General features: G+C 37.6%; 1 protein-coding gene across 4 annotated transcripts in view; it reads right to left on the bottom strand.

Annotated features, from left to right (window-relative positions):
- Atad1 (ATPase family AAA domain containing 1) overlaps positions 1 to 15,873 on the bottom strand; it is a 42,837-nt gene that overhangs the window by 11,719 nt on the left and 15,245 nt on the right. For all 4 annotated transcript variants that reach the window (XM_057779784.1, XM_057779786.1, XM_057779783.1 and 1 more), the window contains 2 exons: positions 13,697 to 13,897; positions 5,714 to 5,820 (listed from right to left, as the gene is read on the bottom strand). In XM_057779784.1, coding sequence (XP_057635767.1) covers positions 5,714 to 5,820; positions 13,697 to 13,897 — 308 coding nt within the window. The remainder of the gene's footprint in view (positions 1 to 5,713; positions 5,821 to 13,696; positions 13,898 to 15,873) is intronic.

Here is a 15,873-nt window from a genome sequence, read left to right as displayed (position 1 = left end):
TCCTTCTTTCCTTCTTCTTCTTTCTTTCTTTTTTTTGAAACAGGATATCATTACACAGCTCTGGCTGTCCTGGAACTCACTATGTAGACTGGCCTCAAACTCACAGAGATCTGCCTGCCTCTGCTCCCCAGTGCTTGGATAAAAGCATACACTACCGCATCTGGTAAAAAATTTTTTAAGATAGCAATAATCTAATGAAAGGATATACCTGCTATACAAATTACTTTGTTATTATTATACAGGAGTATGTTTATCTAACATTATTTCTGCTTGACAGTTTTAGATTTCTCAAATAACTCTAGAGCAAGTTAAAATATCCACCAAATACTACTATTTTTCTCTTTATATTTAATTATATTCAAAAATCACGGACCAAAATTATTTACCAAGTCTGCCACCTAGAGGGAGGAAAATGCAAGTACAAATACATATTTAGGCTTCACAACATTATGTCATTCTGTGTATGGGTCAAGGGGTAGTAAAACAAAATCTTAATCACTACATTAACTCTTCTTTGGTTTCCTACACTTATTTGACTAAAGTGATTAAAAAATTTTAAATGTTTACCAAATATAAAAGAAGGCTTCAAAGTGACTTCATGAGCTAATGCAAAGAAGAACTGGTCATGAATCAAAACACTTAGGAAACAAAGGCAAGCAGATCTCCAAATTCAAGGCAAGCCTGGTCTATATAGTGACATAGTGAGTTCCAGACCAACCAGAGCTATACAATGAGAACCTGCCTCATTTAAAACAAAACAACAACAAATATAGATAGATAGTGAGGTAGACAGAGAGGGAGAGGGAGACAGAGAGAGAGTTGATATATTGTTAGGAGGAATGTGAACTATGTTGAATAAAGCTTGCTGAAAACTGCAAAAAAAAAACCACATACAAAAGGCACCCTGTGTATCTAAGGTAATGTTCTAGAAAGAAGAAACAAAAAAATACTAAAAAGTGAGTGGGATTCCCCTCTGTATGCAGGGAATATGTTTTATTAGCATTGGTTAATAATAAAGCCAGGTAAATAATAAATAATAAAGCAGAGTAAAGCCAGGAAATCTCAAGGGGGGTGTGGGGGAGATCAGGCAGAGTCAAGCAGACTTCAGCCAGCTGTCGAGGAAACAAGGCATGTAGAAAATGAAGTAATGCCATGGGCCATGGCCACGTGGCAATACACAGACTAACAGAAATGGGTTAATTTAAGGTATAAGAGCTATCTAAGAATATGCCTGAGCCTCTGGCCAAACAGTGTTGTAATTAATATAGCTTCTGTATAGTTCTGTATAGTTTCAGGTCTGGGCAGGCAGAAAACGACGAGCAGTCTCCGTTTACAAGTGATCTAAATAAGCTATATTTTAAGGTAAAATTATTAAAATTTATTTCAAGTAAACAAAGAAAGCCTAAGACAAAATAAAGATCACAGTATAGAAGGTGAAGTACTAGAAACAAAATCAAGTAATTAAAATTAATCTAGCTAAAATAAATGAGTATAATAAGGAATTCATGATAAAACCCAAAAAGAATTGTAGTTTGCATAAAATATTAAATAGTGCTTTTTAAGAGCACTTATACATGTATTAAATAAGTTATGAATTAAATAAATAAGTTAAAACTCAAATTCAGAAACATTAACATTTTTACTATTTAAGAACAAAATCTAAAGAATAGTTGTTAAGTCAAAAACAATGCTCAAAGTATGGAAATAATTTTATTATTTCACACTTAAAATAAGCAGATCTAGATTTATGCCTCAAATCTTTACTAATGGAGATATGGAAAACACCATTATTCTTTATGTCTCACTTTTCCCAAGAGGAACAATGTGTCATTAGTTGCTGAGGTGCCCAGTTGTAATGACAGGCTTTTCAACGATTATTTACTATTTTTGTTTCTTTTGTGACCATATGTAAGAAAACTACCTAAGGTCTGAACACTATCAATAGTGATTAAAAAGGTAATCTGAAAGAAAAGCTAGCTAATGCATGAAAAAAGTAGAATATATCTAAAACTGATTCAAGATTATAAATATAAATTTTAACTCTTTCAATATACGATAAAGAAAGTAAAGAGCAACATCTATTTCCCACATCAAACCAAACACATCTTAACAAAAACAGCAACTACTACTTGTAAAAAAAAAATTGTGGTTTTTTGCAAACGAAAATGCCATCCAGAGCTGCGGAACTTGACATGAAATGGCCCTGAAGACTCAACTGCTTCTTTGTCTACTGCTTTAAAGAACTGAACACTGAACTATGAAAAAGTATAATCTTAACATACCTTCTCTTACATGACCAAATCATCCATTTCAATCATCATTCAAACACATTAAACATCACTATTTAGCAAATCTAAGTTTGGGCAGCTTGTAAGGTATTTCCATTAACAAATATTACATTTTAATTTTTGAGATGGGGTCTCTCCTGTAGCCTTTTCTGACCTAGAGCTCACTGTGTGGACAGGCTTTGGCTTCTAACTCATAAAGATCCACCTGTCTCAGCCTCCCGAGGACTGGGGTTTAAAAGAATGTGTCGCCATGCCCAGCGTATTTTTAAGAGAAGGTCTTCCTATGAAGACATGACTGATCTTAACTCACTAAGTAAATCAGGCAGGCATCAAACTGTAGTGATTCTCTTAATTCATTCAACCATTCTAAGTGCTGGGATTACAGGCATGCACCACCAGCCTAGGTCAATCTTACACATTCATTAGAGCCAATTATTAATAGGAAGTGTTTCCATAAATGTTAACCACATTTTTGGTGTTATTTCTTCTCTAACCATTTATAAAGGCTGTTTCCCTCATCGTAAAACTATATTTCAAAGAGGTGATGAAAAGGTAGACATGTGATTTCATTTTCCTGAAAATGATGATTCTGACTTCTGATTTATGGTAATATGGTGAAATTAAGAGACCCTTAGGTGATATGGCAAATATACATATATTTGAGTGCACGTCAGACACTGTACAAGTCATGGAAACTTTTGAGAAATGGATATATATAGGCCAGGGCTCATGAGAAAAATGCTGAAGTGTTTGAAAACCCATTCAGTAGAAACACGTCTTGACTTTTGGGTAGCAAAGCAGAGCCAGTAAAATGATTCAACGTAAGGGCACTTGTCACCAAGCATGACTTGAGCTAGCATCGTGGTACCTACACGGCAGAAAGCGTCAACTCCTGCAAGTTGTCCTCTGACCTCTACTCACATGCTGCACCATCAATACCCTCTCTCGGGGCTGGAGAGATGGCTCAGAGGTTAAGAGCATTGCCTGCTCTTCCAAAGGTCCTGAGTTCAATTCCCAGCAACCACATGGTGGCTCACAACCATCTGTAGAGGGGTCTGGTGCCCTCTTCTGGCCTGCAGGCATACACACAGAATATTGTATACATAATAAATAAGTAAATAAATAAATATTTAAAAAAAAATACCCTCTCTCACACTAAATATTTTTAATTAAAACACAAACACATAAACATAGGCATACACAACTCCTGAGATTTTATAACTTGTAGCCAAGTAACATGGATAAATCTTGAATGTATTTTTATTGAAAGAAAAAAATATGGTGGCAGGTGCCTGTAATTCCTGCCCTTGGGAGGCAAAGGCAGGAAGATTTAAACTTTGAAGCTTAGATGACAAAGAGTTTGTTACCTTGACTTTACAGTGGCTTTCTCCCTTCTACTGCACTTGTATCTAGTATTTAGGATATTTGTTAGTATTTTATTAAATATAAAGCCTTCAAAGTAGGTAACTGTAGAGAGCCACGTGGAGTCACACCTGATGGTGATGTAGAGAGTTGCGTGGAGCTGCACCTGATGGTGCTGGCTCCCGCCCTCCGCGATCCCAAAAGCGAGTGCCCTCTGTGATAATCAACTCCTAATATCAACTAGGCCTGACTTATGCTATTATCACGCAATGATTGTCAGCTGCTTGCATATGCGTGGACCTATGGGCAGTGCCCACCTGGCAATCTGGGGTTGGCGGCCCAGGCCTACTTAAGGGCTGGGGGAGAGAGGGAGAGAGAGAGAGAGAGAGAGAGAGAGAGAGAGAGAGAGAGAGAGAGAGAGAGAGAGAGAGAGAGAGAGAGATTGAGATTTTACAATTGTTAACAAGGTCCTGAATAAACTGCTTAGCAAGAAGAGCTCCGGTGTTGCGTCCTTCTTGCTGGCCGAGGGGGACCGCGACAGGTAACACTATAATCCTAGACCTTGATTTTCCAGACAGGCCTTACTGTATAGCACAGGCTGGTCTGCAACTGGGGATCTCACTTCTCAGCTTCATAAACACTGGAATTACAAGCTTGTGGTACTATGCCAGCCAGCCTTTTTGTTGTTGTTGTTGTTTGGTTGGGTTTTTTTGTAGGCAGGATCTTACCATGTAACCCATGCTAACCCTAGCTTTTGAAATCGTGTTCCTCCCTTCCCAAAGCTGAAATTACAGATAGACACCCCAACACACAGCCTATCTCTCATAAAAGTGAAAATAACAATGATCCTTAACTCAATTACTGTCACACACACACACACACGACTTATTTTATGTGTATGAATGCTTTGCCTGAATGCATTTATGTGCACTGTTTTGCATGCCTACTGAATCCCCTGGAACTGGAGTTATATATGGTTGTGACTTACCACATGATTGCTGGGAACTAAACCATCTCTCTTCCTCCAGTGCTATAATTTGTTTTTTAAAAATAGTTTATTTAGGGCTGGAGAGACGGCTCAGCAGTTAAGACCACCGCATAATCTTCCAGAGGACCCAGGTTCATTTCCCAGAACTCACATGGCAGCTCTCAATGGTCTGTAACTCCAGTCCCACGGGATCTAACACCCTTACACAAGCACACATGCAAGTGAAAAACTAATGCACATACAGTAAAAATAAATCATTTACCACAAAAAAAGACAGTTTGAGGAAGAAGATTAACTAGAAACACCAAGTTAAAAATATTCAGTATTATGACAGTGAATCTGTCAGAAGTCAGTCAATAATTAGGGGTAAAATGTAGAAGCAAAATAAATTATTTGATTGGTTATAGTTACAAAATTTCCAGGTATTGTGTGAAATGGGATCTCACCATGTTGTTCCTGTTGGCTATGAACTTTCTTCACTCTCAGCTTCCTGTGTAGCTAAAACTATAGGTGTGGCCCACTGTGCGCTGCTGGTTCTGGCTTGATTAGTGGTGAGCAGTTCCTAGTCCCATAGCTACATTCAGACTGAACACATAGGGGGCTCCAGGGGATCACATACACCTTTACCAGAAATGACCCAGGCTAAGCTTGGCTTATATTTGCAATATAAACAGGATTATGACTAATGGTGCAGTCTCATTTCTCTTCATTTTAATTTTGTATTCTTCTCTTTCAGGAATCTACTCAAAACACAGAGCATTACTTCTGTATATAACCACTGATGAAGCAGTGACAGAAGCAAATACATATCATTGTTGACTCAATGTACTCTGGGGTTCAGAGTCACACAGCAGTAACTGCACAGGGAGTGTGAGCTCCTCTAGTTATAGAAACCTGATGGAAATCATTAAGATGGGTGAAGTTTATAAAATCATGTTCTTTTGGATCTTTGTCACATAACACTAAGTATAAAAATAATGACAAAGACTTTTGTATAAAAGTACAATAAGCAGCACAGCAAATTCCCTACTGAAAACAAGACCATACAAGTTTAGGGAAGATTTTGTTCAAATACCTGGCAGCTGTGATCAGTATCCAGTCCATCCCAGAGGCTCATAAACTGAGCTTTCATCATTGCTGTAGCTTCATGGTCAGAACTTGAACGGTTTCGTAGAAAGGAGTCTAAAAAGAAAAGGTCCTTAATCTTAGTAACTAATGATTATTTAAAAATTATTTAAAAAGCTGTCAACTTGGCCGGGCGGTGGTGGCGCACGCCTTTAATCCCAGCACTCGGGAGGCAGAGGCAGGCGGATCTCTGTGAGTTCGAGACCAGCCTGGTCTACAAGAGCTAGTTCCAGGACAGGCTCCAAAACCACAGAGAAACCCTGTCTCGAAAAAACCAAAAAAAAAAAAAAAAAAAGCTGTCAACTTCACAAAACAAGAAAGAGGACTGGAGATTAGTTATGTTGTTTTAGGTATTATCCTGATAAAAATAATCCTGGTAAATTATTGAGCATATTAGAACACAATCAGTTGATAATCTTTCTATCCCCAAAATATATTTGTCAATATACAGAAGAGATTTAAAAAAAAAAAAAGGTTCTAATATGAGAGGCTAGCCAGGAGGCCAAATAGTTTTGAGAGAGCCTAGGTATGTGGTCCTACCTTTCTAGTTATCTGAACCCTATATGTTTAACTATGTTTTCATATACTCCTCCCTCCCCATCCTCTCTCAGTAATAAACAAAAACAGGAAATGCCTAAAATACTATTCAGAAATGTACAACAGAAAATGTTTTAAACACATGTGCTAGCATTCACATACATATCACACATACATATATACTTATATATACATACATATATACATGACAAAATGCCTTACATAAACAACACGTAGAACCTTTGCTTCTCAGGAATGCTTGCCTTTAAAGGTAATTTAATATTCCCTTTAAAATTATTTTCCGCCTTCAAATAAAGAATACTTCATAAAATGCTTTCTTCTCTCACCCCCTTTTTTTTGTTTTTTTTTTTTTCCGAGACAAGTTTTCTCTGTGTGGCTCTGACTATCCTGGAACTTGCTCGGTAGATCAGGCCAGCCTCAAACTTACAGAGATCTAGCTGCCTGCCTATCTCTGCCTCCTGAATGCTGGGATCAAATAAATGCACCACCATGCTTGACTAAAATGCTTTCTTAAAAGGAGGGAAAAAAATCGGACAAGGTGGTTCACACATGTAATCCTAGCACTCAAGAGGCCAAGACAAAAGAACTAACAGTTTGAGGTCAGTCTGCATTCCACTGTGAGTTCTAGGTCAGAAAGGGATACAGAGTAAAATCACCTCTAAAAGCTAGAAGGAAAAAAATGAATTAAAAAAATGAAAATAAATAAAAAAAAATAAATGGAAAAGTTTCTCTCTAAATGTTGTGATAAGAGTGGCGGGCTGTGTCCCGCCACCCCGCTAGCTTTACCTGAAATAATTACACGGAAACTGTATTCTTTTGAACACTGCTTGGCCCATTAGTTCCAGCCTCTTATTGGCTAGCTCTTATATATTGATCTAACCCATTTCTAATATTCTGTGTAGCACCACGAGCTGGCTTACCAGGAAAGATCTTAACCTGCGTCTGTCTGGAGTGGGAGAATCATGGCGACTGCCTGACTTGGCTTCTTTCTCCCAGCATTCTGTTTTGTTTACTCCACCCACCTAAGGGTTGGCCTATCAAATGGGCCTAGGTAGTTTCTTTATTAATTAACCAATGAAAGCAACAGATTAGAAAGAAATCACTCCTACATCATCTAAACACAAAAAGACTGGTAAGTATTACATTCTAAAAAGGGAAAAAATCAATAGTAAAAGTAAGACTTGTATTTTCTAGTAAAACCCCCATTTCAAGTGCTTTGTTAAGCCATTGCTAAATAACTATCGGGTCTTTTCCTTGAACCATCAGTTCACAATTTACCAATTGCATATGAAAATGACATAAATGTGTTATAAAAGGTCCAAGATTAAAAGGAAATGAAAGAATTCCGAGAGAGCAACCCATGGTAACGTAGGCCTTTAAGCCCAGCACTTGAGAGGCTAAGGCAAGAGAATGGTAACTTTCAAGGTCATCTTGGGATCTCTACAGAGAGTTCCAGGACAGCCAAAGATATAGGGCTGTCCTATCTTTGAGACCATTTTGAAACCAAAACAACAAAAAAGTTAATTTCAGAAACTATGTATCACTATGACAAGATAGCCCTGCATACATATATCCTGGATGTTTTTAAACAATTCTAATTTTATATAAAACTTCTTATTACAGGACTATGAATCAGACTAACATATAGGGATATTTTATTTAAGTTTTAATAAATAAAGCTGGTCTAAAGATCAGAGAGCAAAAGCTACCAGAGAGGAGGCAGTGGTGGCACACACCTTTAATCCCAGGATTTGGGAGAGGCAGATGGATCTCTGTTAGTTCAAGGCCACCTTGCGCTATAAAAGATCAATGCAGAAACAGATCCAGGTAGTGGTGGTTCACACTTTTAATTCCAGTACTAGGGAGTCACACATCTTTAATCCCAGAACTAAGGGAGAATATAAGACGGGAAAAGACAAACTCAGATCTCAGCCTGCAGAAATTCAGTCTTAGAGGTAAAACTTCTCTGGTGGCTTGGTTGTTCTGCTTTTCCCATCTTCAGCTTGGACCTCAATACCTGTCTCTGGGTTTTTATTATTCATGCTGCACTCACATCTGTACTGGATAAGTCTAGCCACTTACTTTTTGAAGACAAACATTATAAATTCATCTAATTTAACCTTTCTCAATTGTTTTCACTATCAAGAAGCAGTGCTTGCAAGGTAACTGTTTAAAATATTATGAAAACACCGGGCGGTGGTGGCGCACGCCTTTAATCCCAGCACTAGGGAGGCAGAGGCAGGTGGATATCTGTGTGTTCAAAGTCAGCCTGGTCTACAAGAGCTAGTTCCAGGACTGGCTCCAAAGCAACACAGAGAAACCCTGTCTCAAAAAAGGAAAAAAAAAACAAAAGAAAGAAAAAAGAAAAAAAAGAAAACTCCACAATGTCCCATTACACAGCTACATCACCAATCAGCATTCAACATAAATAGAATAGAAACTATATGTTGCTTTAAAAAGACAAATAACAGCCGGGCGATGGTGGCGCACGCCTTTAATCCCAGCACTCGGGAGGCAGAGGCAGGCGGATCTCTGTGAGTTCGAGACCAGCCTGGTCTACAGAGCTACTTCCAGGACAGGCTCCAAAACCACAGAGAAACCCTGTCTCGAAAAACCAAAAAAAAAGACAAATAACAATGATTTAGAATAGTAACAAGATAGAAAAAGACTGTAAATACTAACAAAAACACTGGATAATCAGGGTATGACAGCTCATGTCTATAATCCTAGCACTTAGAAAGCTAAGGCAGCAAGATCACTTGACTTTCAGAGAGACCCCATCGCAGAAGAGCAAGAAGGGAAAGAAGAATACAGGAAGAGAACAAAAGATAACACATATATATGTTTCTAAGGCATGCTCTTACATAAACCCAGGTTAGCCTGGAACTTTACCTGAAGATAACCTTGAACTTGACCCTCCTATCCTTACCTCTCAAGTACTAGGACCACAGGCATGAACCACCACACTGAGCTTGAATAAAGTATTTCCTAAGGAAGTTAATGTATATCTGACAAATCATGTCAGAATGACCACATGTCAAATACACAAAGACTGGACTACAGTTTAGAAAAAGAGCATTTGCTTAGCATACTCAAGAGCTGATGTTTGACTCCTAGACCCAAAACTAGCAATATAGGAAAAACTGATATGTGACATGAATTTTGGTGATAACTTTTACATATAACATCCAAAAGTGTATATAATCTCTTAAAAAAAGATTTATTGATATTAGAAAGTTTTCTCTACAAAAAAATACTGTTAAGAGGATACAAAGAAAAGCTACAGACTGGGGAAAGTATCTGCAAAACATGTATGTAGCACAATTAATGAAAACCCAGAGACAGATATTAGGGGGTAAAAGCTGAGAGATCAGAGAAGCAGAGAGGTCAGCCATTTGAGAGACTTTTTACCTCTACCTCTACAAAATAGCAATCCTGTCTTCAGGAATCTCAGAGACTGTGTGCAAGCTGTCTCCTCTTGCCTTATAGTCAGTCTCTCTAGCACTGGGATTAAAGGCATGGAGCACTACCACATGGTCTCTATGGCAAACTAGTGTGGCTACTGGGATTAAAGGTGTGTCTGTAAGGCTGCCCAGTGCAGCTGTTTTACTCTCTGATCTTCAGGCAAGCTTTATTTATTAAAATACAAGTGAAATGTCACTACATTTTAATCTGAGGTTTGGTGAAGACAGTTGCAGTTGGAGGTTGTAGTCTGAGGAGACAGTCAAGAGGACAGGATCGTCCCTTCAGTTTGAGCACTGATAGAGGTAAAGGTCTCTCTAGTGGCTGGCTTCTCTGCTTCTCTGATCTCTAAGCTTTCATCCCCTAATATCTAACTCTGGGTTTTATTTATTAAGACTAGTTAGAATTCATACATGTACCTGACAGACTTCTATTCAAAACATAATGAGCACCTAAGTCCAAAAATAAGCTAACAACTTCAATTTAAAAGAGGGCAAAATCTGAACACTTGACTGAAGTTCTGTAGATGGTAATTAAGCATGAGTGTTTATGTGTCTGTGTAGGTATATAAATAATTTCTTTTTAAAAAGCAGAGTTTCATTCAATGGGCCAAGACAGCCTTAAAGTCACACAAATCAAGTCTTAGCTTAAGTACTGGGATTACTAGTTTCAGCCACCATGTCTGGAAACTTTAGTTTTTTTTTTTTTTTTTTTTTTTTTTTTTTTTTTTTTAAGATAAGCAGGTTTATAAATTGTTTCAATAGAAAAAAAAGAATAAATAGCCTCAAATGTGTAGAAGGGAAAGGAAAATTCTAAGGGGGTAGGAGGTGATCTACCACACTGGTAAACAAAAAGGACAAAACCATGTAACAGAAATAAATACTGACTACACCAGCCTTCATAATGACTATAAATTGGAAATAAATGTGACTATATTAATTTTCATAATAAATGCAAACTAGACACTTTCCAATTAAAGGGGAGTTGTGTTTTAAAGTTTAAAAAAAAATCCAGCTAGTGGGTGGTGGTGGCACACTCTTTTAATCCCGGCACTTGGGAGACAGAAGCAGGTGAATCTTAGTGAGCTCGAGACCAGTCTGGTATACAAAGCAAGTGCCAGGACAGCCAGGACTATTACACAGAGAAACCCTGTCTCGAAAAACAAAAAGACAAAACAAACAAAAAATCCAGCTATAATCTTTTTGTTCAATTAAGATATACACCAAAAATTCAAAATGGGTTGAAAGAGTAAACTGGTAAGAATAGATACATAAGGCAAGTAAACAATCAAAAACATATTAGGCATCTTCTCTCTTTATACATGTTTTGTTTTTATTTAAAAAGACCTATTCTTAAAAGAGAGAGAGAGAGTGTGTGTGTGTGTGTGTGTGAGAGAGAGAGAGAGAGAGAGAGAGAGAGAGAGAGAGAGAGAATGAGAGATACAAAGAGAGACTAGGGGTGCCTACAATGACAACAGTTTATCAGATCCCTTGGAATTAAAATTACATTCAAAGTGCCTGCTTGGAACCAAACCTGGGTCCTTTGGAAGATCAGCAACCACTTTACGAGACAGGGTATCTCTGTGTAGTCCTGGCTGTCCTAAAACTAACTTGCTGTGTAGTCAAGGCTGGCCTTGAACTCAGAGATCCAACAGCCTCTGCCTCCCAAGGGCTGGGATTAAAGATGTGCCCCCTACACCTGGCCTTCAACCACTCTTAAAAGCTAAGCCAACTCCATTTTCTTTTTTTCTTAACCAGTTTTAATTTTGTTTTATTTTTTAGTACTGGAAACTGAATATATATAACTTTGCATTTGCTAGGAATCTATCACTAAGCTAAATCCTGAACCTCTCTGCTTTTCTTTAGTCTATCATACTACATAAAATTGCATAACTCAACAATGATAAGTTACAAGTAAAAAAAATCCAAATAATTGTGGTGGCGCACGCCTTTAATCCCAGCACTTGGGAGGCAGAGGCAGGCGGATCTCTGAGTTTGAGGCCAGCCTGGTCTACAAGAGCTAGTTCCGGGACAGGCACCAAAGCTACAGAGAAACCCTGCCTCGAAAAACCAAAAAAAAAAAAAAAAAAAAAAAAAAAAATCCAAATAATTAAACAAAATAAGAATATATTTTAGGGAGTAGTGGTGCACCTGGTAGGCAGTGGCAGATAGAGTTCTGTGAGTTTAAGGCTAGTCTGGTCTACAAAGTGAGTTCCAGGACATTGAGGGTTATTACATAGAGAAGCCCTGTGGGGCAGGGATAGTTTGATTAAAAATTTTAAGACATACTTGTATTTTTTCATTTATGTGTATATGTCACACGTGTGGGTACCTACGAAGGCCACAAGACAGTGCTGGATTCCCTGTATCTGTAATTACAGACAATTGTGAGCCCCTGACATGGACACTGGGAACCAAACTCAGGTCCTCTGAAGGAGGAGCAAGAGCTTTTAACCAGTGGGCCATCTCTACAATCCTCATAATAATATAGTACCAAGAATGAAAATACTGATGAGCCACAAATGTTAGAGACCATTAAAATTCAGGACATAAAAAGTAGGCTTTTTTTTTTCTAAGTCGACTATCAAAATGGAAAAGAATGAAATTAAATTCCTATCTCACAATATATGTTTAAAAGGGGGGAGGGAAGGAAGGAGGAAGAAAGAAGGGAGGAAGGAGGAAGGAAGGGAGGGTAGAGGAAGGGAGGGAGGGAGGGAGGAAGGAAGGAAGGAAGGAAATTTTTTTTTTCCTTCTCCATGTTGTTTTGTTTTGTGACAGGTCTCCCTTAAACTCACTATGTAATAGATACAAATGACCTTCACCTTTTAATCCTCTTGACTCTATTTCCAGAATGCTACTAGAATCACAGATGTGGGCCACAAGCCCAGTTTATGCTTATGATGTTGGGACTGAACTCCAAGCTTATGTACAAAATAGGCAAGCATTCTACCAAATTAACTTCATTCTCAACCACTGGCCTGGAATTCTTGATTCTTTTATAATCTCCAGTGCTGGGATTGCAGGCATACACCTCAACCTCTCTCAGATTAGTGTAACACTTTCAAGAACAAGCAACCCCAAGATTAAAGGATGTTCAGCTTCTAGATATTTATCATGGATAATCATACGCATGAGAAAACATTCATAGACGTGTATGTCTACAATATATGTACTATTTGAAATGGAGAAAAGACATTTAGCAATCAAATAAGGGAGTAAACGAGTTTATGGTCCACTTCACGACATGGAAATTATACACAGAATATTAGAATATATATTTTGAGGCTAACAAGATGGCTCAGAGGTAAAGGCTATGACTGCACAAACGTGGTGACCTGAGTTTGATCTTCCAGTCCTATGTAAATGTGGAAGAACCGACTCTACCATACTGTCTTCTGACCTCTGTATGTGTGCAATGCCATCCTCACCCATACAAATTCTTTAAAAAGAACAAATCTTGGAGCTAGAAGATCGCTCAGTGGTTAAGAGCAATTGACTGCTCTTTCAGAGGTCTTGAGTTCAATTCCAAGCAACCACACGATAGCTTACAACCATCTGTAATGGTTGTATGAAAACAAAGCACTCATACACATAAAATACATGAATAAATAAATCTTAAAAAAAACCCAAATCGTGGGCTTCTGGAGAGATGGCTCAGAGGTTAAGAGCACTGGCTGCTCTTCCAGAGGTCCTGAGTTCAATTCCCAGCAACCACATGGTGGCTCACAACCATCTGTAATGATATCTGATGCCCTCTTCTTGCCTGTGGGCAAACATGCAAGCAAACACTATGTACATAATAAATAAAATCTTTAAAAAAAAAAAAAAAACCCAAATCTTTTGGCTTAAAATTAAATCTGGCTCTCGTAGTGCCTCTAAAATGACTTAAGACACTCACATAGAAAGCAGCATACCTATTTCATCTATGAATATGATGGAAGGCTGTAGCTTTATGGCAAGGGAGAAAACAGCAGCAGCCAGTTTCTGAGATTCGCCGTACCACTTATCAGTCAGTGTTGAAGGCTGAAGGTTAATAAATCGACAGCCTGCTTCTTTGGCTGTAGCTTTGGCAATTAACGTTTTCCCACAGCCTGGAGGTCCATACAGAAGAACACCTGGAAATCAACAATATTTCATTATTACCCTTAAGAAAATAAGAGGTTTTCTTTAGTTTACAAGGTAATAAATATAGTACTAATTTCACACACAAAAAGTGGTCTCACTACTCAATTTCTCTATTAAACTTTTTTAAGAGTAGAAAAGGTATTAAAGAATGGATTGTGCTTAGTTCAGTGTCAGAAAAGATAGGTGTTTGGAGATTACAGTGTCACAGTACTCTTTCTCTCATGCGAAGGTCCATGTCAAGATCCTAAAAACTATTATCTTGAAGTACAAGCTCATACTTATCATTGGCTGACCAATAAAACCATCTAGTGCCTTCCACTTTCACCAGACGAGAGCACCACCACATCCTGATAATGACCTCTAGGAAACAGCAACTTCCAAACAGACTGTGGTAAACACATTTTACCATTATCAAAGACTTATGTCTTCGTAAAAAGGACATCAGTCTTTCCCAAGATAATCATCTTCTCTAAAAAGGCATTATCAGTAGTATCATTCTAATTTCCAAAGGATAAAACTATGTTATCCTCTATAATCTTTCATTGATAGCAATCTGGCCCTAAATACAAAATAGGGTGGTAAATATTTTACCATATTAAAAGATCTTAACAGGTTAAGTAAAAGCTTAAAAAGGCAGTCATTACTGTTTCTCACTTAAAATGAAGTAGCTTTTACTGAAGCATCACTAATATTATGGTCCTAGCTATAAATTATCCAAGACAGATTTAGAATTATAATGCAGTCTTAAATATTTAATTTAAAGCCCATTTTTCTCATACAATAATACTTTTAAAGTGATATTTATAGATGGAAGTGATATTTATAGATGGAAGGTTTTTGGAAATATCCAATATTGTCTCAAAACATAACAAAAATAAATTCAAAGTAAGCCGGGCAGTGGTGGTATACACCTTTTATCCCAGTACTTAGGAGGCAGAGGCAGGTGGGTCTCTGAATTGGAGGCCAACATGGTCTACAGAATGAGTTCCAGGGCAGCTAGGGCTACACAGAAACCCTGTCTCAAACACCTCCCCCCCACACACACAAAGAAAAAAATATGAACTTATTTTCAAAAACTTAACCATTTTTTCCCCCACTTAAAAATAATGCTCAAACTTTTCCTTCAGTATACATAGATTTTTCCCACTGGTTTTCATTTTTTAAGACTAAAGTTGGAATATCTACCAACCCAAGTTTAATCATTTTAAACTAAGCTATCAAAAAGCCTATTTAAAAATTTTAAATCTTTAAGCTTTGTCATCAGTGATTGTTAGTATTTTCAAGCAATCTCTTCCTTTTAAAGGTCTTGCTATGCACACACGTAGCGCAAGCTGGTCTCATATTCACCCTCTAGAGTCCTGAAACTTCAGGCACGACATATCACCATGCCTGGTTCTTTGTAATTTTTAATTAAGTCATGTAGGTGCTTAAAATATCTAACCACATAAAACAATAGAGCCTAGTAATGTAATATCATTTCATTTAAAGCTGAAAATACATTTAGGACTACATTTTAATGTGGAATGCAAATCTAACTAGCAGCAAGCTTTTTGACATAAAAGCCCCTATATTTTATACACTTCCAGCTACACCATCACTTCACAAATACACACAGTACTTTTAAGAATCTGACTTGCTTCAAAGCATTCATTTATCACTTTGAAAATTTTACCCCTGTGGTATAGCTGTATAATCCTTAGCAGATTAAAGTTTTCCAATTATTTCTCATCAGGGATTACAATTAGTATTCTTAATACGCAGCTACTAATGTCTAAGGATTAAGTGTGTAATAAAAGCTTGAGAGTCATAATCTTCTGGCAGATGGAGCTATGACAGGGGCATGTGAGGAGATGCCAATGTCTCATTTCATGACCAGGGTCCTAAGTCTTACAGTATTACAGTCTTATAGTATTGGGGAGCTATCACTGGAATTATCCATTACATGCCTTACTCTCCATTCCTGTAT

The sequence above is a fragment of the Chionomys nivalis genome, chromosome 8, assembly GCF_950005125.1.
Source record: "Chionomys nivalis chromosome 8, mChiNiv1.1, whole genome shotgun sequence".
NCBI classification, from domain to species: domain Eukaryota; kingdom Metazoa; phylum Chordata; class Mammalia; order Rodentia; family Cricetidae; genus Chionomys; species Chionomys nivalis.
Note: the sequence above shows the minus strand (reverse complement) of the source record. Positions and strands in the feature narration are given on the sequence as shown.